Source organism: Thunnus albacares, chromosome 11 (assembly GCF_914725855.1).
Source record: "Thunnus albacares chromosome 11, fThuAlb1.1, whole genome shotgun sequence".
NCBI lineage: Eukaryota > Metazoa > Chordata > Actinopteri > Scombriformes > Scombridae > Thunnus > Thunnus albacares.
In genome coordinates, this window is record NC_058116.1 from 26,950,243 (window position 1) to 26,978,030 (window position 27,788).

Genomic DNA, 27,788 nt, shown 5'->3' on the forward strand with positions numbered 1-27,788 from the left:
TTCTGTACAATTAATCAAGGCCCCTTTAGTTTCACTATGAGCTTTCACTGTAGCAGAGAAATAAAATCAACAAATCAATGAATAAAACAACTTCCTGTACACTCCTCACGGTATATCATCCGGTAAATTGCTGCTGTCAGTCAGCCCGGTGACAACAGCTTGGCTGGCTGCTGTTCTTTCAGCACCTCATGAGCTGCTGCTGACAGGACAGATGGTTCTGCAGTGACGGTCTAACGGAGGTCGGAGACGGTGTGGATTGAATGGATTGGTTGCTTCAGTAGAGCTTACACGCTGCTGACATCTCACTTTTGATGTCAAGCAAATAAAGAAATCCAATTGACTTTAGTGTTATGTCTATGTTCAAAGCTTTCCTGTCCAAACAAGAAGCCAAGCCATTGGCCACTATTGACACAGATCACTATAGGATTACATACCTTTTATGTCATCATATAGGTAATTTGAATCATCTTAAATTGAATATTTATTAATAGCAACGCCACTAAATACTTCAGCAATTAGCAGCCAGATCAGTTAGCAGCAGCAATAATTAAACTGAATAACATATTAAGACATTAAATGACAGTTATTAACTAATTAATTGCAGTTAGCAGCAACTGAAGTCTGCACCTTAATCCCCCTGGCCACTGGGTCACCCTGATAATCAGCTGCTCTAGGTGCCACAAATTACTTCATGTTCCTGCCTAAATCTATGATATAAGCTCCATTTCTCTCACGGGTGTCGGATTAAAATGATGTGTGTTTTCTTTCTTTCTTAACTAGAGTCTAAGATTATTTTTGTACTGCGTCATCGTCAACTGACCGACAAAATTGCAGGAGATTTGTTTTGCAATTTTGTGGTTCCGGTATTGCGGGGGCCCAGGCCCCACAATGAGCTTCCTGTTAGCTCTATCTTAATTACTACCAGGTCCAAACACCTCCCATACTTCAGAGCAAAGTCTGCAGTCAGTCCCCACAGGTTTTTCACCTCTCTAACAGTGACCTTTGACCTTCATTGCTGTCAACAGTCTAGCAGACATTTGTTTGAGTAAGGTCACCTGTATGAATCAAGAACAAATTAAAGCACAGCAGTGAACCAGAGAGGCAGACAAAAGTACAAAATATGTTGTAGAATATATTTTTAACAAAGATGTAGATGAAGCGTAAGACATAATTAGGCAGCCACTCATGTGATGCTTTGCCACAATTGACAATTATGTTGGTTTTTTGCTATTTTAAAGAGTTAATTGCTAAGTACAAAAAATACAAAATAATTTGAACTTAACTTTTGAATTTATTAAAAAGAAAAGACTGCCATTAATGTGAAATCTGCCCAAATGATGAGATTTGTTGTTTTCCACAGCTGACATTTTGACCTGACGTGACACAGGAGTAAAGTTAATGAGAGATAAATGGACTGTTGAAATGGAAAGAATTGATCCTACAGCACATGATGCATGAAAGTGATCTCTGTATTTCATGCAATCTGCCCAGCAGAACAGATGAGGACTAAGAAGAGAATGCAACAAAAAAAAAACAAAAGGTAAACAAGCAAAACCAAAAGGGACATTTGTAGTCCATTATCATACTTTAATACAAACAGCTACACTTGAAATTGCTTGTCATTGCAAAAACATTGCCAATATGTCTGCCATTTACAACTGTCTGAGCCTGTCCTACATGACTCCAGACCAACCAAATCTAAAATAAAAGCCTGTACAAAACTCATGATATGAAGTTACTTGTGTGTGCTGATCTCCTGTTCCACCTCTGACGGAAATAATGTGATGGACATGACAACCAGAGATAAAAGGACACACTTTCTGGGGGGCAAAGCTGGTTAAAGCTCATCAGAGACATGAAGTATTATTGCACTGAATTAGACACAAAGGTTTGAGGGGTAACGATTACCGTAGTTCCTAAATTCATCCTGACTTCAAATCCATACTATTTAGATTTACAATATTTCATCTGTGGTAAAGTAGAGAGTTCGGAGAAACTTAGAACACTAAAAAAAAAAAAATGTGAACAAACATGACTTTACTGTGGTCTACATGTCAACATCCTTGAACCATTGAGAGCAAAAACTGAAACCCAGTCAGATTTCTGAATCCCGCAACTCCCTGCAGGGAAAGCCAGAGGGTCTTGGGAGGTTTAAGGCCAATGTGACCAGTGAAGCATGCAGAAAGCTGGGGGTCTCTTCAAGAACGAAAAGGGGTGGGTGGGGGATGACACAAAGCTCAACACCTCTCATAAATCAACTGAGCAAGGGTTAAACTTCCCCTTTTTGTTGTTCGAGATTTTTCAACCAAGTCACCATTGAAAAAAAAAAAACACATGCAAAGAGAAACACCAAGACAAAATAGCACAAAATTCCCCCGGATGGTAACAACTGAGTGAGCATCATGCTGGAAACCAACTTCATGGTAAATCCATTATAGTGAAAAACATTGGGGCAATGTAAACCCAGATGTTACAATTACAGAAATGTTGCCGTATTTCAAAGGGGCCCCACATGTGGAACTTTTTTTGACTCAAATCAGTGGTAATCTCAGGAACTCGGATTGGGGGGAAACTGAAACTAGTAACAGACCAAGAGAGAAAAAGGAGGGTGGGAAAGGAGATGAGTGCAGGGAGAAAAGAGCTAAAAAAAAATAAAAGAAGACAGGTAGAAACAGTGAAAATTAGACCTTTTGAATCTGACGAATTGACTGAAAGTTACTTTTTTAAGTGTCATACACTTAAATCTCTGCTTTCAGAGGCAGAAATTAGAGGTCCGAGTCATTTTGAAACAACAGGTCTCAGGGTTGTCTATTTTCAAGTCAAGACAACTAAAGACCAGTGACCTAACATTCCTAAGATGACACCATTTCCCAGAGCAATCCTTTGGAGACCTGACGTTGAAACTAGATGGACTGTGTGTACGTTAATGGATATCGATCATCCCGAGGAGCTCTTTGAACCCTGACAACTCAGAAGGTTTAGCCAAGGGTCAATATTTGCATCAACGCAACCGTGAGACGGCGTTCTGAGGCCATGTTTTCACCTTGTCAGATCAGAAGCACCTGGCTACTGCTGCAGACACCTTTGCCATAGCTTGCAGTTGCCCGGTATGTACTGTCAGCTAACAGTAACACCTGTCTCGTGCAAAAGCCAAACTGTTTTTGAGCACCAACAGTATTTACATGGCCTTTAAACATTCTTTCAGCAATTGGCAGTTAGAGGACATTTTGATTGGTTTCGTGTTCCTTTCAAAGAAACCTGATAAAACTCTTCCTAAAACCCTTTTTGGCATTCATTAATTATTCACCACGTTAGGTGGAGGAGCGGCGCTCTTCCGAAGGTCTTCTTTCAAGGCCTGTTGCGCCTTGACATGCTTACTTTGCCCTCCGTCTTTGCCCGGAGCATCTTCTGTTCATTTCCTTTGTCCTTCAAGTTGTTCCTGTCTCTTCCTATATTTTCCTGAGCATTTTTGTTTCCGTTTCTATACTGGAAAAGTCTCTCCTTTATCCGGGACCATCCTGCACTGAAAAGAGCCAACCTTCCCCTTCAGAGGCCAGGCGAAGGAATAGACCTTGTCTAGATCGTGAAGATAGTCTGTTTCCTGCATCTGTACTTACTCACTCACTCTCACATGCTCATTCTCCCTCTCTCTATCTGTCTTTCCTACCTCTTCATCACTTCATAACAGCTTTTGCAGCTGTACTCACTTTCCCAGCTGCCCAAGGAGTATGTTTATGTCCATACTATGCAAACCTGAGAGGGACGTAGAGAAAAAATGACAACGGGAAGGAGAATTGCCAGTGATCTATGCCTAAAACCCTCTACAATCTTGGCATTTCATCATTTTAAAACTTTCTGATCTTTAGTGCTCTTGGCACGTCTTTTGGTTTTCTGATCAATACGTATTGGAAAGGACACTCTCAGAGAAGGTTAACCCTATCTCCTAACCCCAATATGTTAGAATAAGGTGTGCCCAAATTAAGGATGTTTTAGGGCCAAACAAAGACCTGCTATTAACGCAGGGGCTCAGATTGAACCCCGCCCCCTTAAGTGAGCTCACTTTGTCATACAGTGCTCTGATGCAGTCAATCAGTGACCCAGAGCTTAGCTGGGGGGCTTTGAGATTCTTTTACGACCCCCCTTTCACCTCGCCTCCCGCTCCTCAAAAGAAAGAATGGTAATTAACTGATGAAGAGCTCTGTAAGATTATCCAGTCTCCTCGCCAAGAACTCCAGCTCTGCCAGTGGTGTGCAGTCATGTCCCAAAGGACCACTGCAGAATGGGGAAGGATGGATCTCAATAGTCTATTCAACCGCTCTCCTCTTTCATCCTCTATTCAGCTGAAAAAAGAGGAGAGCAGCATGCAACGTTGTATATTTGAGCCAGGAATGTTCTTTCATATCATCACAAATTAGGAAAAGCACTCACAGTGTTTTAAGACAAATGTCGAGACCGCGGTCACAATGCTTTTAGCATGGACACGCACACACACACACACACACACTCACACACACGCACAAACACAGTTCTTCGCTGACCACATCACAGCTTAGAGGGCACACAAGTGCACAAACAACCCCTTACTGTGAGCGGGAATGCGCAGCAGATTGAATTATACAAGAGAAAGCAAAAATAGCTGTGTGTCCCAACCACCTAGAGCGAGACAGAGCGGGACACAGGGAGCAAAGGGAGTGGGGAAAGAGTGAGAAAGAAAGACTAAGGGGGAAAAGAGCAGAAGTCCCATTAAATCCAACTCGGTGTCAGAGCAGACAATTTTTTAGTGTGTACGTGGAGCCGTGGAGAAAAATGTGTTTCTCAAGGGGGAAAACAACGCTCAGTTTGTCTCATGTTCAAACACCCTCCCGTTCTCTTTCATAATATCTCCCTCATTCACATGTGTCACCGTGCCAAGGCCCCCCGCGGCCGAGGTCCCAACCCTCCACCCAACCCCCGACAAGCAGACCACCCAATAGATTTCCTGACCAGCTTGATCTGATCAGGGTTTCTCAATGGCACCGGTCTGAAGTATCACCTCTCGATTAATCTATTGCAAAATCACAACAACAAAGGCATTTTGGCTTATTGCATCATCAAGCTGATTGTTACCTCATCCCTCAATTCACTTATGAACTACTTACACACTCATGTTTCCCCACTATGGCGTATATTGTGCAATTGAGGTCCGCAAAGTTATTAAATTTGCAAACCGCCAATCACATCTTCACATCTTCTAGTTACGCGTAGAGTTCTGATATCCCATGCTGACAGTTACAAATAACTCATGATCCTGATTAGAAAAATTCCAGTTGAAAAGTTATCTCACCCAGAACATGCAGGACAGACAGACCCAGGTGCGTGCGGGGCCAGCCAGAGCTGTTGGCAGGCTGAGGGAGACAGACGGCATGGTGACGGACAGGAGTGATGCTGCAACTGCTACAGACCAGAGGGCTTCCTTAAGTCTAATCCAGCCAGGAGAAGAGTTGGCCAACGCTGCAAAGCCATGACTATCCTGGATGCACCAGAGCACACACACTCTCTCTTTCACGTCGGGGGATCCTGCGTTCTCCCTCTTTCTCACTGTCTGACTTGCTTTCTCCTCCTCTGTCTCTCTCCTCTAATTGGATCCTGACTGCCTCTCCTCTCGGCTCACTCTGCCTCTCTTACCCTCTGCCGGGGGAAAGTTTCACAAAGCTTTTTTTTTTTTTTTTTGAGGGGTGGCGGGATGGAGGGGTGGGTGGAGGGTTGGAGGGTGGGTGGGTGGGGGGGGGGGGGGGGGTCAGGCAGCCCCCACCTCTCCACGGGAGCAAAGGGGGTGGGGGTACTCCACTTATTATCCATCTCTCCTGCCCCTCCTCTCTCTCTCATCCCATCCCACCCTCCCCTCCTCTTCCCCCCCCCCCCCCCCCCCCGTCTTTACCCCTCTAAGTCTCACCCCTTTTAATTTCATTCATTCCTTGATCCCTCCCCCCTCCCTGTGCGTGCACCCCCCCCCCCCCCCCCTCTCAGCATCCATCGCACTTCACCTCCCCCTCCTTCCATCTCCCTCTTGCAAGGTTTTCCTGTGTAATATTTCATAAAGTCTGTCTCCCTCATATTCACTCTCATGATGAATGTCTGGCATTTCTCCTGACGCTGGAAAATGCTTCGGCCAATCAATTTGGAAAATTGAAAAGACACGTGCTATTTAGTTTGTCAGTCCTGACTCAAATCTGTGTACGTGATTCCTACTTATGACACCCACTGTCTGACATTTTTTGTAAAGTTCTTTACTCAGCATTATAAGCTGCAGCCACCTGTAAAATCTGCAGTAGATGATGATGAGCTTTCATGAGTTGGGGGTTCAGGGTTTTAGGTAGCAAAGGTGTCACAGAGTGCCTCTAAAATTTGTAGGTAATAAATCAAAAGACATACCATATGTGTGTGTAATCCATGAAATTAATTGTGAGAACATCAGATTCCAAAATAGGGAATAAGTCAAAGTTTTGTGATAATAATGTCTTAATCTCTCCTCAGTCTTATACGTAAGAGATAACGCTGGTATTAGTCAATATTTTTATTGTTGTCAACAATCCCATGACAACACCAAAGCCAACAATGAACTAGTCAGTTTTTCGCTTTTTCCACTTCCCTACAATGTCTCTCAGTCTCAAACCCATTTATTCCTGCTAAAGACACACACATTATTGAACACTGGTCACAATTATATAGATTCAGTACTTTTCTTAAACAGCTGGGTGTTGTAGTTTTTTAGCAAACATTACTCATACAGAAGCAAGTAGTGGATTTATTTTCAGCTGCATGTTCGGTGCTCGCTGGTGAGTATTTCTGGAAGCAGGATGGTGTTTGTGGAATTGAGTAAAAATAAAGTAGAGTGTGTGTGTTCATGGTAATGAAGGAACATGTCACCCAGGGATGTGTTTTTAATAGTTTTTAGACAACGATGGAGCTCTATGGTACATATAAGATATATGAGACTTTGGATGCAAACAATACTTGTTGATAAGATCAATTTAATGTTCATTTTGGTCTTGTTATGAGATTTGTTGCCAATATGAAAAATATAGAATATCACTAGACTTATCTCTGCAGACCTTTACCATTTTCATTCACACATTCTTTATTCCTCAAAGAGAAAAATAAAAGTAGCCCACCCCCCGTCTTCACCCTTTACATCTTAGAAAACACACAGAGGGGCCAGGAAGCAAAAGCTGCTTCAGTAAGTCCTCACTGCTCATCAATGACCGTGTTAGCCCCATGCGTGACTCTTTATCCCCTTGTGCGGGTATTCCTTATAAGCAAGTACTGCAAACTGCCACACAAATGTTACCCAGTGGTGGGCCACACGCACCTGTAAACACTCATGGACCCATAATTTTTGTAAAATACACACAAAGATTCTCTCACATAAGTGTCCAGGCCCACTGCTTCCCTAAAACATAAACACACCTAATTTAAACTATCAAACTCGCCACATGCATAAACATCCACCAATAACCACCTATTTCTCCCCCATTCTCTCTCTCTCTCTCTCTCTCTCTCTCTCTCTCTCTCTCTCACACACACACACACACATGCACATCTTTCTCACACACTATACAAATACACAAACCCACCCACACACACAGAGAAACATACAAACACACTCACCCTGTGGCACAGAGGATTAATCCCCTGGTATTTCCTGCAGGCCACCCTTACAGAAGCAAATTCACTAAAGGAGACAATGATAGAGAGAAAACATTTAAACCTAATCCCCCTCAAACCAACAGACAGACACAAACACAACAGACACACACACACATCAAGCGAGATGTTTGTCTGAGAAATTGAGAAACTGCTGAGTGAAATCCACAGTGGGACCAGCAGTCAAACCCCACTCCCCCAGCAAAAATAGGAATTTTGCAATGTTATGAAATTAAGAAAAGGAAGCAAATCTTAGCATATTGATTAACTGTTACAGCATTAATTGTTCAATCAACGCTAAAGACGCTAAAACAGGCTGATAATTCTCTGTGGGTTTGTCAAGCAAAGCAAACAATTGAGTATAGCAGCTTTACAATGTCTTAAAATGTAACTTTATTTGAATAATTTATATTTCACTTCACACAGGGAAGTGTATACAACTGCTCGGTGCTATTTCGGTGCACTAAGTCACCGAATGACTGTGCATTTGAGTGTTGTCCAGCAGAGCTTAGTGGTACTCAAATAAAAACTTTGCACACTATGTTCTTCTGTTGCATAAAAGGCATCTCCCAGTTCCTTCCAGCACACTCTAGTGTGACAGACTGTGTATGATGCATTATTTATTTCTGATATTAGAATATCTTCTATATATAACATCAGGATTTGCTGCACGGCCGAGAATCAAAAGAATCAAAGAAAGAATGAGAGGAATGATATCAAGTTTTGGCTAAATTTGTAAAAAGAATGTAATGGATTTACATGCAACATAATAAAATGCTTCCTTAAAAATGTTCTTCTTTACTAGATATCAAGAAGAGTACAATGTTTCAAGCCCAGACTGGCTCTCCGTTAGGTACAGAGGCATCAAATTGTCTCATGTGTGTCCCTCCTAAAGTCGTGGCTACAACTCCAGTTACAGCACATCTTCAAGCCAGATATAATAAACCCAACATTTTATACAAAACACTAAAGCAATATATTGAAAATATCATTATTATATACATTATATAAGTTGTAGAGATACACAAAATCACTGAACAAAATATCAAGATATAAAGTCATGCACAAATGCATAAAAAAAAAAATTAAAAAAACAACTGGGAAATGATCAAAATGAAACTGACGCTAATCAGAATGAGTCACTTCTTGGGAACATGTTATCTAAATCACCCTGGAAAAGGGAAAAGAAGACAAAATATCTTATGCTCAGTCTTACAAAATTGTTGCAGTTTTATTTTTGCTCTTTTTCCTGACAAAGAGCCAATCTGGGCTTGAAACGTTGTGCTCTTATGATTCTAATATGTAATAAAGAAGAATATATTTGAAGGAGTGTTTTATAGTGTTGTGAGTCTTTGAGAGACACAGTGAGAGCAGCTACAGTTTTTTTGGGGGGGGACTCCTGGACGAGAAACAAGTGTTAAAATAGAGAATGTCATGAAAACAACAGCACAGAGCAGTGAGAGATCATTAAAAACTGGATCATGGTTTGATATCATGACTTCACAGATACAATAATCCTGTCATAAAAGTCATTTTTGGCACAATAAAGGCGACAGACTGTATTATCCCACTGACATTTTCTCCCTACACACCACAGAGTTCATAAATCAACCAAGTACAGCCGCAGCACCCACTGGTGGTCAACGGTCACACTGCCTCCGCATTAACAATCATACAGACTTTTGTTCAGAGTTATTAAATATGTTAATAAGAGGGACTGCAGAGGATGAGGGAGTGCATGTGTGTGTGTGTGTGTGTGTGTATGTGTGTGTGTGTGAGAGGGAGCTTGTAATGTAGCAAAGGCATTGTGGGCATATTTCCAAGGCTAATCAGCTCACTCACAGGATTTGTTTTATTACCTCTTTAACCTTGACCATTTCTGCCTTCTTTTGTAAACCAGAGCCAAGAGGGGACAGCGAGGCACTCACACAATTAAGAAGATTAACCAGTATCAGGTCACTGTCCTTGAACCGAGCAAAGATGGGTCAACAAAAGCTGGGAGAGATCAAAGCTGGGCAGCCAGTTACAGTTGATTCAGTATTAAAGGCAAAAAAAAAAAAATCATTGCATGTAAAAGAAAAACAAAGCAAGTGAGGCAGTTTGTCAAAAAATCAAAAGTAAAGAGGAGAGAAATGTAATATATATACAGATAAACAGATAAAATGTGTCGCAAATAGCTAAGCCGATAGATAGATAGCAGATAAACAGAGATAGATAAGGAGAAAGTGAATGTGTAAACAGCAAAGGGGTGTGTTCTGTCATCTTGGCTGACATCCTAGAAGCCGCCATGAAGGGGGGAGTTCACTTGTTGACAGACAGAGGAAGAACACACTCCAGCAGGCCCCCCAACACACACAGACATGCACACACCCTTTCCCACCCCCGTGTCTCCCATCTGTTGAAAACAATACAGACCCTCCCTTGCCCTCCCTTTTGCAGAACACTCACATGTGAGAGCACGTTTTCCCCCTGTTCTCTCTGCTGCGCAACACCGAGAGGAGAGGAGGGATCATCCGCTCAGCACCAGAACACACTGACCCGTGGAAACAACAACGATAATTCTCACATGGTGTGAAGCCTTTTGGGGGGTTTTTTTTGGAAGGGGGGGGGGGGGGGGCTTTGAAGAATTGTCATTAGGAAACATGAAAGTGATGATTTGTGGGATCTGTATCATTCACACATGTGCCAGGAGTGTTTCTGCACAGTACGTTCCACAGATCAACTTGCAATCAAACTAGCATGTGTGGCACTACATGATATATATTTCCTCGGAGTTCCCCGTTAAGAACTTTGATATTCTGTCGACCCAACTGGTTTCTGTGTCTGTATAAAACATGTTGGCTGTGACTGCTTATGCCAACTTCTTCCTCTGTTTATTTACGTCATGCTTTTTATGCCAAGAAAGTCAAATGTATGAGGATTGTTCTTTGAGAAAGTGCATGAAAAAAAGCCAATGTAAAAATCCTCACACACACAGAAAAATTATAAATACACCAAAATAAACAGAACGTCACATAAATACAGTACAGTGTAGCACAGTACTTTGTTGAATTACTCTCGCTGCAGTGTGCAGGGCGTTCACATCCTGTGGCTTTGACATTTTAACACAATCTCTCAGCAGCTTTCTAAATGGTGCGTGATACACAAATGTGCTATACAACACAATACCCAACAAAGCGGGAGGTAAATGGCCTGAAATGTGAAAAAGAAATGTGACATTGTTTAAAAACAAGTGTATAATGTATCATGATTGTAAAAACTTAAACTACATCAATGTATGAAGTGGCCAAAATATATATTGTGACTGCAATCAGTAACTAAGGTTGAAAAAACTAAGGTTTTTGACCACAACAAAAGGCTTCTGGTAAATTCTAAGAACCTGGACAATGCATTCATCAAATACAAAGCTGCTCTAATCAGTATTTTTATATTGAAAAATATTTGGACTGTATGTGACAGGTGTCCCTCATGATCCCACAAAGAACTATCACTCTCCCTCATTTTAGCTTCTTTCAGCTCATTGTTTTGGTTTTACAGCTCGCAACTTTGTGTTGTCTTCAGCCGCAGCAGGCAGCTGTTTTTAATGAAAAGGCTATAAACCCACTGTATGTTACAGGCTCAGAACCAAACAGCAAATTGACAAAGGTAGTGATTAGCTGGTGAACACAGTGAAGCATTTAGCAGCTAAAGAGACAGATACTTCCCTCAGGAGCTGGTGGAGACCAAAGCTAGAGCTAAAAGGAGAGTGAATTCTAGAGGTGTTATATAATCAGTTATTGCAGGTTTAAGAATACAATACACAATATAAAACTTTATTGGGATAGCATTATTTTTTGGTCAACTTAAACTGAAAGGTCAGAGCACAGGGTCAACGATGAAACTGCATCCCAGGAGCTGGCAGGGATTCAGAATCTGTCTCAAGGACATTTGCTTCAGCAAAACAGGTGCTTATCCTTCTCACTGCACCACCACACGGCCTTGATAAGCCACCGTCGCTCACTAAACAACCACTCAAACTGACCAGCACTGAGGGCAGCTGAAGGTAAAGTGCTTATTCACCTCATCTCATGGCAACCATCAAAATGCCAGTGGAGGAAAATGCACAACACCAGAGGACGAAGGGACATGCTTAAGAGCCCCAATGTGTCTGTGGTCAGCCCACCAACCATTGGCTAAAAACAGTAACTGCTTTAATTAAAGGTGAGTTTCGTGCGTGCACATGTTAAGTGGAATACTATGTGCATATTGGGGTGTGTGTATGTGAGTGGATGTGTGCAAGAGGCTGTGCAGTGGCTGCATTTACAAGATTAATGGCTCTGTTCATCAGCACAGACCAGCCATCAGACTCAGGGCCCAAGTCAAACTGGCAATATCCTGGTAAGTCTGCGGTTGCGTGTCCATGTGTGTGCGTCCTATTGTGCTTATCTCTCGAGCTTGTCTCCGTCCTCTGTGCTCATGTCAGGTCCGCCACTGGCACGGGCCATCATACAAGTATTAAATTTATTTCCATTGTCATTTACATCCACAATGCTTTTGGCAACTGCAGATGGAACAGATGTGGGATATTTGGAGATGGGGTCATGCAAAAGATCATTATCACAATGCTTCACACATCCGGCCTCAGCTGCTATAAATCATTAGGTTACAATGCTTTTGTTGATCAAATTGAATAGTGCAATGCGTATGCTACAAAGAGTACTTGAAACTACACTGGAATTGTTGCAGAAATTAGTTAATGATCAATAATGTGAGAAAACAAACCCATTTTTTGAAACTGCTCTGTCAGGTAAAGTGGTGATAAATACTAACATTAGCATGCTAACATGCTCACAATGACATTTGGTTGTTTAGCAGGTATACCATGTTCACCATCTTAGTTTAGCATGCTAACATTTCTTGATTAGCACTAAACACAAAGTAAACCAGAGGCTGATGGGAAGAACATTAGTTTTGCAGGTATTTGGTAACTTAAAAATATTGAGCAAATGATCATTTTGACCTGATGATGGCGCTAGATCAAAAGTTAAGAGACCATGAAAGTTATTTTGATTCATCAGATGGGGGACATGAATGTCAGTAACAAATTTCACAAGACTCTATCCAAAATAAAATCCACAAATGTCAACCTCATTATGGTGCAAGAAGAAGAGTCAGGGGATTGCCAAAGTCAGTATGAATCTTCCTCTGGGCGCTATTAATAACTGTACCAAATTTCATGGCAATCCATCAAACAGTTGTTGAGATATTTCAGTCTGGACCAAATCTGGTGGAGCAACTGACAGATTGACATTGACCCTCACGCTGCTAGCATGGTTAAAAATATTCTAATTTGTCACAACTGCAGCAGCTATATGTGACATGTTCCTCGCAAAAAGCAGCATTTGATTTTTTTTTTTTTTTTTTAATTACAAACAGAAAAATCTGGCAAAGTCACTGACAGCAACTTCAAAACCTAAAAACCTCCAATTAATCAAGTTACATCTACAAAGAAAACTGTACCTTGTCTTTGCTTCTCCTCTGTTTCCAAAATGGGAAGATGCAAAAGAAGAAAAATTTTGCCCAACTGAAGACTGTGGCGAGACACCAGCCTAGTCCACCCATCCTCTTCTGTAAACCTCCTCACGTCCTCTACTGTATCACCACTGCTGTTCCTTACTCCTTGTGTCCCCTCCCTCTGTATCTTGTTGTTCAAAAGAAATGCCCAGACTTGCAAAGACCCTAGTAGTTAGTCCTGGAGAGAATCCCGTTATGGTTATTGATCTAATCCAAAAAATGGTTCATTTTTCTTTGGTTTCAGTACCTTCAAGTTCCCTTAAAGTGGAGTTCCTAAATCCTAAATGCATCCTTCCCTCTCTTGCCTCACATCCTCACAGCATCCCTCTAATTCTCCATCTCTGTCTCTGGATGCTGCAGGTTCTTCCATTCAAAGGGAAAAAGATTAGGAGAAGGGAAGACAGAAGTGGGTGGAGGCGGGGTGGGTCGGGCAGAGCCGTCTGGTAAAGACGGAGGCACTTATAGTGATGGGAAAAGGAGGAGGGTGCGCAATTTAATGTAGAAAAGGGGGGATGGCTTGGAGGGAGCAGAAAAAGAACAATATATATAAGATGTGTTGTGTGGAGAAACAGTAAATTCCCAGTGATTAAAATGAAAACTGTAAATACTAATTATGATGCAGGTTCTTTCCAGCAGATGATATGATTACTGCCAATTTTATGCCAAAGGATCAGACAAAAAGATTTGCAAAAGGGAGACAAGGTGAGTGAATGAACAAAGACTGTATGAAAGCAAAACAGAGAAGAGTAAAAAAAGTGAACGTGTTACTCAGTGGAGCATGCTGTCACATGTGTAGCTGTCAGCGAGGCCCTAATGAAGATTGGCAGTCCCAGACCAATCATAAATGACCTCTGACCCTGTATGCATTCTGAGTAATTAACTAGTATTGAGCCTCAGGAACGCATCAGTGACTGGAGACAGCTATTGAACTGCATGTTTATTTTACCTTATTGGATCAAACTGGAAGCCTAATTAAATAAATTGTTCTAATATTGAAAACTACTTCAGCATTAAAGAAGAGAACAAAAAACTGATATTTTTAAAAGCAAGAAAGGTCAAGAGGAGCCTGGATTAAAATAACAAAGACAAAACTGAAACTGCAAAATTATTAGAGGGGGTTTACAATGTTAAATTATGTTCATAGCAAAAGGAGGATTGAGCCAGAACATTTGGCTCTATGATCTGGTGAATGAACAAAAAGAGAGTAACCTTGCTCCAGATCTGCCATGTAGCTTCACAGGAAGATCCCTTTTTTTGTTTCCTTTGCAGGGAAATGAAAGAAGGAAGCCTCTGACTTTTTGGTGACAACAATGCAAATTAAGCCTTATGTCCTATTTGAGTGTATTCTGAGCTGCTTCCTGTTTTTTTTTTGTTTTTTTTTTGTGATCAACCTTTTCCACAACCTGCTCCAAATCTAAAAAATCCCAGCAAGGTGTTGGAAAGTGCAACAGTTATGCTGTAATGGCCAGACTACTCATCCAACTCTTTACAGCTAAGTCTACTCTAATGCAGAGTTGCACAGCTGTAGACTGAAAATACAAAGTCTGACAGGTGTAATAGAGGAAAATAAGCTCATCTGTGCACACATATTAATAATTCTTGCTCTCAAATGAACAATATACACATGTGCATTATGTGCACATAGTGTAGCTATACCAGTGTTACCTTACATTGACAGCGGCTGTCACAGCTATGTCACACCCACTTTTTATATCGTCAAATAACTAATTAAAAACAAACTTATCAGAAAAATTAGCTTTTGGACAAACATCAGCATAATAAGAACTACCTAAAATGACTGAAACCATCTTTAGGAAAAAATGATTTGACATCTACTTTGAGTTTTTAGTTTGGCTCATGTCCCATCCGCTAACATAGAGGGGGCGGGACTTACGACCTATACTGCAGCCAGCCACCAGGGGGCAATCAAGATGTTTTGGCTCCACTTTTGGGGAGCTGTCATGACGTCCATATTTATATACAGTCATTCGCCACAGCTGAACTTTATACAAAAGCTCTGCACAAATTTACTTCCCCTCTGCGAGCAATCTACAGATTTTAATGATTCCACCAAAATTAAATGTTTTAAAAAGGAAATTTCCTGTTATGAATGCTAAAAGAGAAGTAACAATATCATCTGTAGGACATTTACCAAAATCCAACCACGTGCTTCTGCAACAATAAGAGCAAGAATATAACGAATACTATATACTTTATCGATTCACACATGCCGGGTGTGGTCAGATGTTACGGTCAAACCACGGATCATTTTGCAGGCATTCTGCTCAAAGACACTTTACCACTACAAAACATCAGCTGCATCTCTGTTAAAACAGATTACACAATACTGGCAAAGAGACAGAGACGTTCCAGAGGTGTAGGGACAATATCATGCGCACTTCCTGCCTCTCTGCAGGACAAACAATGGGCCGGTTTCGAGTCTCAGTCTGGCAACATCAGGTCTGTTGTCCGTTCTAGGAAACCAGACAAGAGGTTAGGGAGTTAAGGGCCATATTGTTCCTGGGAGAATAAAAAGGGGAAGTGGCCGGTCATGGTTTTAAAGGGGGCTGACAGAGATGTTTTGGTCACAGCTGGTGGTATCCATTCATCACTTTAATTTAATATTATCCATCAATCACTTGCAGAGTAATTCTGAAAGAACCAATTAAAAAAAATGTTAATACTGTCTAGGCTACTCTTATCTCTACCCAGGAGTTATGTTATCTAATTTTAACATCACCTTTGACATTTCTTTGGAGCAATAAAATAATGCAAATACAGATCTCTGGAATATCAAGTCAATATTAAAAAAGAAGAGCTGACCAAAGTTAGATCTCGACAAGCGGTGCCAGTTAGCTGCAGGTCCACGTAAGACTTATTTAGTGCTACACTGCAGCTCACTGTGCTGAGCTCTCATCTTATCCTTTATTTCAGCTGTATTTCATCCGTCAGTAGCAAAGTGCCAAGGTTTAGTTGAGCTGAAATGACATCATACAGTACATCATACTCGCCCTCAATGCACACGGCCGCTGTAAGAGCCCATAATACAAATTGACATCCAGAGAGTATTTCCAGTTGAGAGTCTGCTAGACGTCGCTGCTGCAAAGGCAGAACGAATTAAAAATGAAGTTAAGTCATAGCCAATAAAAACATCTGCAGTGGAGACCCATTTGTTTTAATATTACATTTTGGGTTGCTGCCCCCAACAAAGTGGCTGTGATTAATGCGGCAATTATCTTCTTCCCCTCCCACTATTGATCCAAGGCCTCCATTTTTGGGATTGAGAGCTTGGCGAATGTAAGCACTTGGCAAAAAGCCATGGGGAATTAAATAAAAGCTCATTTCATCTTTAACATTGGAAAGAGACACCGTTCTGTCTTAAGTCGGCAGATAGAAAACAGTTTTGGCACATTTTAGGCAACTTTAGTCAGATTGGCGACATGATGAAGAGCACATTTAAATATCCTGTTTTAAGATGAGCTATAATCCCAGTTTTGGACAGAAGGAGGCACAAAGAACTACAAAGCTCTCTGGGTTCAGGCTTAAATCTCTGTGACTGCGTGACAGTGATACTGCAGCCTTAACCTAAAATAAAGTCGTCTGGTGAGAAATGATAAAGAAGGTTGAGAATCTGATGCCATGCGGTGGTAAAATTTGGAAATCTATACTGTTTTTCCAGAAGAAGAAAATGTGTCTAAAGGATTCTGACTGTTATCCCATAGTTGCAGATATGCTCTGCATCACTTTGAAACCTTGCATAGTGTTCATCTATAAAGCACCTAAAGACAGAACAATGTAAAAATGTCAAACAAAAAACACTTTTTTGCCCTCATATTATTGTATTATTCATGCAGATATCAGTTTTAAGCATCAAAATGTGTTATAATGTAAAATTTAAAAAGTAATTCACTAAAAGCATTATATTCAGTACAATAATTCACATTTTTACAATCAATATTATCCTGAAATGGACGAGGGTGATGGACATGGCTTCTATGGGATGAATAGATCAGAGGTGGATAAGAAGTTTTAACCCTTGTTGGTGGGAAAGGGGGGGGGGAGTAAATTACAAATTCCAATGGGCAGGGGTGATCTTTTTAACCTTTAATTATCATCTACAGAGGCACCCGGTACCCACAGTGACCATTTCACCTTCGGAGCAGCAATTATCAACTGGCCTCAAACACCGAAGGCCTCTAAGCAATCATCAGCTGCCTCATAAAAAGTTGAGACAGGGCAGAAATGAACAGGATGCAGGCCAAGGTGATGAAAAGCTATGAAGGTGCAGTGTGACTTTGTCTTTCTTCACTTAGCAAAAAAAACAAAAAAACTGCAGGAACACCCAACGCAAGTATACTTGTATATCTTAACTGTATATCCAATATCTCTAAGCTTAAAATCATTTTCTCATGTAAATATCCCCCTCCTCATGACTGCAGACATTCAGTCAATGAAGGAGTCTCTATGGATTAAATGAAGGTTAATTAAAGAAGTCTGGTGTTCTCTCATCTGTTGTCACATAACAGACAACAAGCTGAAGCCGGCCGTTGCACAAGAGTCAATGACAGACGTGGTCTCGCCTCGAGTGATGAGTTGCTTGTAAAACAGTCATCAGTGTGAAAGTTACTGCACAGCCATAAAGTAATTAGCTGTCCGGACACCTCTAAGAGTGACGCTTCCACATTAGAGGACAGAACAAAAAAAAGAGATAGAAAGAGAGACTCACGGGCAAATGGACACAGCACAGACTGTCTCTGTCTGAGGTCGAAACACAGACAGTCAACTGGACGAGGAGATGTGCTTGTGTCATAAAATGCGTATTTTCTCAGGCGAACACACAAACAAGGATGTTAATAAAAGATGGCATAAAGAGCGTTTCATCTCCACTGACTGGATGCGAAGGAAAGGACAAATCAATACATGAAAGTGAAACACGAACCATCAGTACAAAAACCCCAAAGATAATTCAGCATACTCTAATATAAGACATTTTAGAAGCTGAAACCATCAAATATTTGGCATTTTTGCTTGAAAAATCACAAGCTAGTTGTCGAAATCGTTGCTGATTAATGTGCTGTTGATCAGCTTCTCATAGTTTCAGCACTAAACAGATGTGACTGACACCAAATAACCCAAACAGTGCTCCAAACCCGCCCATTCATCATAAAAATTTCCATTCAGGAGAGGGATTTTTATAAACTGATCAATCTGGCAACTGTGGCTCTAAACACTTTTCAGCAGTTGGATCTTAAGCCTGAGATGAAATTTCCTTCAATGCTGAAACAACAAACAATGATAATGTGAAAAAAAAATAGTGACAAAGTATTAATTCTGATGGATGAAGTTTTAAACCTCTGCACATTGGTTTCATTAGCTCACTGAAATGACCGCTGACAATGAGGTACAAAATCTTAGAGGTGATGATAAGTATAGAAAACGTGTACTTTAATAACCTACGACAGGCAAAACCACCTGCGTAGTCTTTTGACTCGGCCTCCTACGACTGACCTTGAGATAGAAGCAAAACTCTGACCACCCACAGTCAAAAATGACGTGTTGCAACAGCACTCACCAGCGAGAGGGACATCGCAGAGTTGTCTTTGAAGACACCTGGGGCAGTTATTCCCTTTCACAGATCCAGAGCTTTCTCGAACACTGCGCTAGCTTTTCTGGATTTAACAAGACTATGTTATTGTCCCCTCAAAGTTGAATGCACTGACCAAAGAGAGCCTTGCAGTCTGGCCCTTATCCTGACATACTTCCTGAACTGCATTGTTAGCAGGAGGAGAGGAAACACACACACACACACACACACACACTATGGAACGCCTGTGTCAGGAGATCATAACATGGAAAGTGAGAATACCAGGAGCTGTTGTTCCCTCTCTGAGATTTTTTTTGTGTGTCTCTTGTACTTTTTTACCAAGGTCAGCGTGTAGGCCGAGAACACACTGAACTCTCTCTCTATGAAAATTAAATTCTGGCTGTTATCAGAACAAAGACGTGATGTGTCTCCAGATGTGTCCAGGCATAGAATCAAGCAATTTACAGAAAGTGTAAATCTATAAGCACTGAAAAGGTTCTTGCACACTGTGTTTCCAAACTAGACCTGCAGCAATTAATTGATTAGTCAAATGACAGAACATTAATCATCAACTATTTTGATAATCAATTAAAAATTTGGAGTAATTTTTCAAGAAAAAATGTGAAAACTCTCTCATTCCAGCTCCTTCAATGTGAATATTTTCTGTTTTCTTTGGTCTTCTACGACATTAAACTGATTATGGACTGTTAATCGGGACAAAACAAGACGTTTGAGGACGTTTGTTACCTTTTTTTTTTTTTTTACCATTTTCTGGCATTTCATAAACCAAATAACTAATCAATTAAGGTTGCATTCATTGATCATTTTGGGACCAGAAGAACTCTACAACAAGCTGATGGATACACAACATGACATACCTTATATATGACTTTGTTATGTCCAACATGTTAGTTAACCCATAAGAACCCATTTCTCCTTAAAGGTAAATTATGGGGAATATAAAACAGACCAAATGGACCACAAGGAACACATTTCCCTAACTTGTTTTATATCAATTTGTTCAAGAAATGTGCAGGTTAAATGTAATCCAGGACGTCTTATTAAACCTTTAGTAACAAAAAACAAGCTTTTTAAAATTAGCTAGTTCTGTCACATTTGCTGACCAGGCACACTGCCATTTTGGAAGTGATGTCATGGCTACACAGATTCACACATTGTCACATGACTGCACCAGGATGTTCAATAGATGTCACTTTAGGGACTTCATGAGTTAAAATCAAGGATAAAGCTGTATAAGGAATTTTCCAGGACATTGAAAGGGTTGGTGACACCTGTGTCGTCATGGGGTTCTTATGGGTTAAGAATTCCCTGCACATCCTGCAGACACAAAATGTTGAGTTGTGTTTCTGGTCACCTGAAGAATATAAATCTTTTTTTTTCTCTCCTTCTTTATTTTATATGAAGTGTTGTTGCTCTCTGAATAATTCTTTTGTAATTCTGTGGATGCATTGTAGGAGAACAGTGTCCATTGACAGCAGTCAAACATTTACCACATATAGTATGTACATCGTCCTCTACTCAAAACCGTCTTAGAAATAGTGGAATGTCATAGTGTTTAGTCTCCCACGACTCCTGAGAAAAATATCTGTGTCTTATTGTAATTTAACTTTTTTAGTCGCTATGAGCTAAAAAAAAAAGGCTAAAAAGAGCTGAAGGGTACTGCAAGGTCGGGTGGTAATTCTCTGTGTAGTGTTCATCATTATAATCGACTGCTTTCATATAACATATAGTCATATCAGTCAATGATGATGTAAGTGTATTGATTTGTGGAAATCAGATGGACTAGTTCCGGCTTGACTACACAGTGTTTACTTTTTGCTTTCTCTCTACAACAAGAGGTGCACAAATGAATCAATTCACTATCAGTCACATCAGAGGCACCGGCAGCTGAGGTGAAGAGGTCGTCCCTCCTATAAAGGGTCCCCTAACCGAGTAACTCCCAACTGAACAGGCTTCTCTATTGTTTTTTTTTTTTTTTTAACAGACCCTTGATGGAAGCCACCTCAGACCTGACAGATTCATTGCCCCTCATCAGAGAGTGAGGAAGGGGCATGCAGCGCAACAGGAGTGACATGGAGCATTAACATTCCTCTAGTTTACTCTTCTCTTCTTGACATGACCTTTACAAGGTTTTAGAAGAAAGAAGTGATATTTACTTTGCTGGTGATGAAACACAGTGGCAGCCTCCTTGTCACACACAGAAGCTACACTGATCCAAGAGGCGTAATTCAATCCCACCACCTACGTTCATCGTTAACTAGTCATTAAAAATCTGTGTGTCATGTCTTGTCACAGTGAAACCATTTGCATTCATACAGATTGCATACGAATATATTCCAAGTTGTGTAATTCAACCAATTACTCAGATTTTTCTACAGATGTAAGCATATGTACAGTATGTATTTACATTTGTAATAATGATAAGATACAAAATGCTTTACACAAACTTAATAACTTGTGTAATGACAGTAAACAAGGGTGATGACTGCTGGTGTCATCTTGTGGTTTGATCTGGTATTAACTAGGGATGTGCAGAGAGCCCAGTATTTGTATTTGTATCTGTGTTTGTATTTGAATAAAAGTGGAAAGAGGCTTAAAAATCCTGTTTTTGTTTTTATGACACTTTTAATTTTTAGAAAATTAAAGTGTTACAATAAGTGTTCATGAATAAACTACCTTACGAAGGAGATCCACACATCGGGTCTTGAACTGGAGTCTCCCAGATCATAGACGACTGCGCTGATTACTGAGCCAAAACTTTACTCATCGCCTCATTACAGACAGACCTCTGACTATTTATACACCCATAACACAGAGACAGCACACAATGTGATGTGTAGGGAGGAACTTCAAAGGCGATTATTGCTTTGCACTTATTTTTTATAACCTAACTTTGAAGAAAGGAGAAGGGGAACAACAGTTTTGGAGAGTCTCTTGGGAGCACTTTGCTTGTGTCAGTAGCTCAGCTTTATCTCTGGGGAACACTTCCAACAAATAGTTTTTTAAATATTTAGTATGAAACAAATATTCGTATAAAACCCACTATTTGTGCTTTGCTGAATAATGTATTTGTATTCAGGCACACACCTATTATTAACCTGCATCTCTCTTTGTTCTGCAGGTGATCTTAAGTGTAACCTGGAACACCTGAGGGCCCGCTGTGTTTCCAGGTTATTTAAGTCCCTCTGACACTCGGCTGCATTGCTGCTGCAGCTCTTTTCCCACCTCACCCTACAGGCACCTGTTTGTTTTGGTTATGTTGCTTTGGTCCTTTGCGTTTGCTTTCATGCACCTTAAAACACTCATGCACACACATTCTCCACTCATGCATCACGTACACTACTGATACCACTGATATCCACACTCCATACTGTAAATATTTAGTTAACACTTCAATTTTCTTTAAGTTGCTTAAAATGAATTCCTTTTGTTAACACTAATGTGTATCCCTTTTGTTGTGGCCAGTTGAACCAGATCATAACAAACGGGGGCTCGTCCATTAAGGTTATTTTGTTAAAAAAGTTTGTTTCCGCCTCAAGTAGCAGCAGTGTTGATTGTGCACGCTGATTAGGTGATTTGGTCCAGCTGCATACTGGTTTTGGCTGTGTGATCTGTTTGCCAGAGCAGCTCTGGTGTAGCTCTGGTTTCTGTTTTTTTGAGATACAGTGTGTGTTTTTTTTCTCTCAGGAAGCATTGGTTTCTCACCTGGTGTCAAATTGTCGTGTGCCATTCAGAAGATAAGTGTTCCTGTCCTGATACGCTGTATACAGTGTTTTCCCTGTTAGGCTGTAGTAGTGTTTCCCTTTGGGTTGCATCTGTTTGTTTTTTTTGTAGTGCTGTGGCAACATGGTTAGTATCAGTTGTTTGAGTCACTTGAGTCAGATCATAACACAAGAAACAAGTAGGAACAAATAAAAGAATCCCATTGCTGAATGATAAAAGCAAGCTGAGAATTTGTCTGTGTATGTGTATGTAGAGAGAGGGTCCTAACTGTGTCTGTATTGTAAACATTGTGAAGCCCCTAGCCAAAACCATATAGGGTTCATTCTTCCTAAAGCCCTTCCTAACCCCCCACCCCCCCACCCCCCCACCTCAGCTGGATCAAAGTGTGCGTTGTGTGTTTAGGTTTTAACATGGGGGGTTTTACTTTCTGGCCGATTGTTATCGCTCCTCAAAGTGCTAAGCCATGAGTGAGGCCTCCGTGAATGCTGCTGCCGAGAGGAGTGTCTGAAACGTCTGTGTATTGTGTAAGTGGTCCTCCCTGCCATGTGTGCTGAGCAAAAGGCAAAGGCATGGGTTTAAATTGGAAGCGCATGTTGCATGAGCTCACACTTGTCATTTCTGATTAAACCACATGAACACGGCATTAAAGCACAGAAAAACTCTTGCAAGCTTACTGCACCGACAAATCACAACACTGGCTGCCCCCTGCTGGCTTCTCTTCACCACACCTCACCGAATATCACAATCACTCAAGACAGTCTGAGCGTGTGTGCAGAGTTTGACACTAGAAGGCTGTTTTCACAGTCAGCTACTGAAAACAAAAAAGTTTCTCTGCACTCACCTTAAATCTGAGTTTAAGGTGTGAACCCTACAAGCATGATTTGTGACATCACAACCCATTTTGAGCCAATCATAGTCCGGTATGCAACTCACACAAATGTGATGTGGAAACTTGAAACCTCCAGTCCATATAATAGGAGGCCAAAAATTCCCTGAAATTTCCAGAAGCCATCAATAACAGAGAAGTAGGGTGTAGTTATAGTTATGGGATTTACTGCTAGGTAACCAAAGTCTACACAAATGGGACTGAAAGGGAGAAAGATATACGCCACTCTGGAAGAAATCCAGGAAGAACTGCAGGAGGCTCTGAACACAATAACACAAGATGACAACAGGAAATGTTTCCAGGAATGGAAGAAGCTTTGGGATCGCATCTCAAGTACTCTCAAGTACTTTGAAGGGGTTTTTGGTTTTTTTTACAATTCCAGGAAATTTGGGGTTCCCCTCCTGTACACTGTGAATGACCTTTTCAGTGAAGTAGGAGGCATCTTGTGTCCAGCAGTTAAACATCTGAATTGAAACATATTTCCATATTCATAGATTCAAGATTTAAGGAGTAGATGTCATTTTAATCGTTTCTTATTAGTATTTGTATATGTCTCCATACATGTCTGGGGGATGTTTAAAGAAAGATCAAACGTTTCCTCTTAGTGGTGAAAATCCAACAATCTATGCAGATGTCAGTGAGCCAGTTGTTTAGAGGTTAAAGCCACTGGCCAGGCTGTAAACGTGACACCGCCGCCTCAGATGAGCCCTCGGGGACTTTTCTTCACACAGCAGTCAAGTCACACATGTACTCACAAAATCCCTTCAACACACTCAACACATATTAAGCCTCACACAGGGTGAGTTCTATCATCTATTAGAGGATTTCCAAGAAACACAGAGCTGTTCTAGCGGATTAGACTGTTCCTTGGGGATGCATTACGTCTATATGTCTCACATGTGCAAGAAACTGATGTAATACGCGGGGATGATGCTGACAGGTTATTAATGATGAAAAATTGTAATCCCTGAAGATTCATGGCTTATGTGGATAGAGTCTTGCAATGATGTCAAAGACAGACTGAGATAGGTAAATTAGTGCAAACGGATTTTGGGGGAGTTATAATATGATATGCAATTATATGAAATGTGTGGCTGCAAGATATGTTAATCAACTTTCTGTATAGAGAGCTCCACACATCTTTACATTATACATCCAGATTTCAATGGCAGCCAGTTAAACAAAACAAGCCATATAGTATGTTCTGGTATGTTTTTAATGATCCTCCTAAAGAATCCTGAGCTATCACACCAGATGACATATGAAATCCCTCCTGCATCAGGGTCTACTCCCATTTGGACAAATAATTCGATATGGGGGCTTTTTCTGTTCAGATTTATAAGCCACTTCAACCTTAAGGTTCAACTCTCTCTTTACTGCTATTGTACAATCTGGTTTAATGAAATGAGAAGGTGAAGAAAAAAAGGCTTTTTAGATTTCTTCATTGAGACACATTATATAAAATGTCATATTTTACATAATTGTAATGTTTTTCCCTCCCAACACACTTGCCATATACTGTGGGTAAAGATATTCTTTTTAAAAATCTCTCACGTATCGCTGTGTTTGCAATCGTGCCATTCAATGTTAATACATTCAGTAATTATCTCTCCATCTAGTAGTTTTTATTGGCAGCGGCAGAGTCCATCAATGCCGTGCATGATTCAGACTGCCAATGTAAGTGTGAGGGGTTCCCAGGAGATAATGCAGCATTTTATCTCATTTATATCAGCCTCACTGTTTACTGTTGACTCTCTTTACAACATATTAAAGCTGTATTAAGATACAACTAATGGAAACAGAAAACGTCTTACTGCTGTGAGGCTGCAACAGGAAATACAATGTAAATGTCACAGCACTTAGTGCTAATTGCAATCATTCATCAAAAATGTGTCTATGAAACAAGACAACTGTCATTTTCAGTATTTTTTCATCATTTTCAACTTTTGCAAGAGAGTAAGGGAACAAGAAGGAGCTGTTAGATGAATAGTTGCAGGCGACAGGCTGCACAGAAAGCTATTGTAGGTAAACAACTCATTTTAAAGTGTCCTGCTGTTGTTTGGAAAACTTACTTTTGCAGTGTGCAGCGTGAAATCAGATTGCGATTACGATTATTTTTGACTGATCTCTTTATTAAGGACAACGTGAGTTTGTTTGGCTGCACTGTCAACAGATCCGCCAGTTGCTCCTCTGTTGTGATTCTCACAAAGTAGCGGCTCAAAGAGTGTTTGCATTAGTATTAAACCACACTTGCTGGTACCATGATAACCACAGGTATCATCAAATCAACCAGTCCTGACATCTTAAGGATTACTTAAAGTCCTTTTAACTGCTGTATTTATTTTTTGGAGCTTATGGTTAAGACTAAAATTAGATTTATGCTAGGGCTGAAGTTTAGATTAGTTATGTAGAGGAGAGGGGTTAAAGTTAAAGTGTTAGGAACAGAGTCTTCACAAGTATAGTAATGTGTGTGTGTGTGTGTGCGTGTGTGTGGTGTGTGGACTCCCCGCCTGTCAGCTTCAGACATGACACACCCACTAAACACAGAGCTGCATTTCTTCACAACACCAGCTGTTACCCATGGCGATAGTGAGCCTGCCCAGTGGCCGGGGCATTATGCAAATGTAAATCACGCTCGACTTGCCACAAGACTGTGTGTGTGTCCATCGCATGGCTTCACATTTCACCCAAACTTTATTGGTGCCAGTGGTCTTTTGTCTGCTTTAATTGAATTAACTTCTCAGAAACAGACCTTGTTGCAGGAGAGAGAGAGATGGGACATTACACAGCCGTCACCTCCGCATGGGAGCTTTTAATAGTGTTGACATTGGAATCATTCAGTGCTTTAGAAGAAAAAAAAGGGCTTCTCCTTTACTAAATTTTATAACTTGCTAACGTTTTCTTTTTAAGAGGCACGTGACACATTTGTCACAACCTCTGCACATAATAGATACGCAAATAAAAGATCATCATTGGAGGAGTCATTCATGTCATTTTATATTATGGGAAAAACAAAGGTCTCATTTGCGCAGATACATCTTAATACTTGCTGTCTAACCTCCTTGTGTTCGTCCCTTTTCATGACTTAAATAACTCCAGTCCAAAGAAAAGGGGTTGTTAAGGAGAAATTAGCCTTCACATGTGTTACCAGCAAAAAAACTATTGTAGTGCAGAGATATATTTTCTCCTCTCTACTCAAACTAAGGACTGCTGGACTACAGTTAATGTTGATCAATCACAGTTTAGGGTCAGAGAAATTAATGGCAATGTCCCCATCTGCTGGATAAAAACCACAGCATCATTAAAATCACACTGAGTAGTCATGACCTCTGTTTTAAAGTACCCGGAACATTGATAAAAATGGATCAAATGCAGCACTATGCTGTTGTTTTGGCTACGAGCAGCAGTTTGAAGGAAGGAATGTATTCACTGTTTATTGGTTGTCTTCCTTTTTCTTTCATGTCTGCTCGTCCTTCCCTTTTCAAAATGGATGAGACCCACCCAGACACCGAGCAAACAGCGTCACGTGGTTGTTCCCTGCAAGATAAAAGAGTTGTGGAAGTACAAATGTTTGGCCAGTCACTGAGATAATACGATGCAAACAAGTTCCCTTCATCTTGATGTGTCTTGATTTCTGCAGTTACAGACTTGCATGTCGCTCAGAGTATGGCTTGTGTTTTAGCTAGATGTGTATCATCATTTACTGTTTTTGAGACATTATCAACCAAATGTTCCCTCACAGAAAAGGAAGTTCACTTTGAAACATTTCAGTCTTGTTGCCGCTTTTTTATTGTATTGTCATGTGTCTGGTAGAGGGGTACCTGTGGCAGGCCTGATCCAAACTATAGTAGTCCGTTGTATCGTTGCAGATTTGAACGCGGGAGGGAGGGGAATAAGCATTCAATCTGAATTCATCTGTTCATATTTAAATTGGTCTGATCCACGACCTGCCCTGTTTCCCCATAAATAAACCAAAGTAAGATTGTTGTCTTGTGTGATTTGCTCCAACACAAAACGGAGAAAATTAGCCAACTGTGCTAAAGGGATAATTATGACAACGAACCATCTGAGAAGTAACGCATGTTAGCGTTTTGAATTCAACACCATATGGAAATTGTGGATAAAGGTAAGGCTGTTTGTAAAATGCAACTTCCATACAAAAACGTTAGCTTGTCATTCGAGTGAGGCAGTGAACGCACCGCAAACTAAAAAACAACGTAAACTCTACGACATAATTTAGAATCTGTCTGTCTGACAGATTTGATTGAACTTTTTTTTTTTTTTTTTTACAGTGACGGCACTAACTCCAACCAGGTCTGACTGTGGTTGGGTCCCTTT

General features: G+C 40.6%; 1 protein-coding gene across 11 annotated transcripts in view; it reads right to left on the reverse strand.

Moving 5' to 3' along the window:
* Positions 1 to 27,788, reverse strand: part of tns1b (tensin 1b) — a 174,396-nt gene that overhangs the window by 135,755 nt on the left and 10,853 nt on the right. The window contains exon 1 of one of the 11 annotated variants that reach the window (XM_044365252.1): positions 18,809 to 18,972. The exons of 9 other annotated variants lie outside the window; for them this stretch is intronic. In XM_044365252.1, coding sequence (XP_044221187.1) covers positions 18,809 to 18,823 — 15 coding nt within the window. In that variant the 5' untranslated portion in view covers positions 18,824 to 18,972. Of the gene's footprint in view, positions 1 to 5,323; positions 5,614 to 18,808; positions 18,973 to 27,788 lie in introns of those variants that run through there. One more of the 11 variants, XM_044365249.1, reaches the window with a different exon arrangement.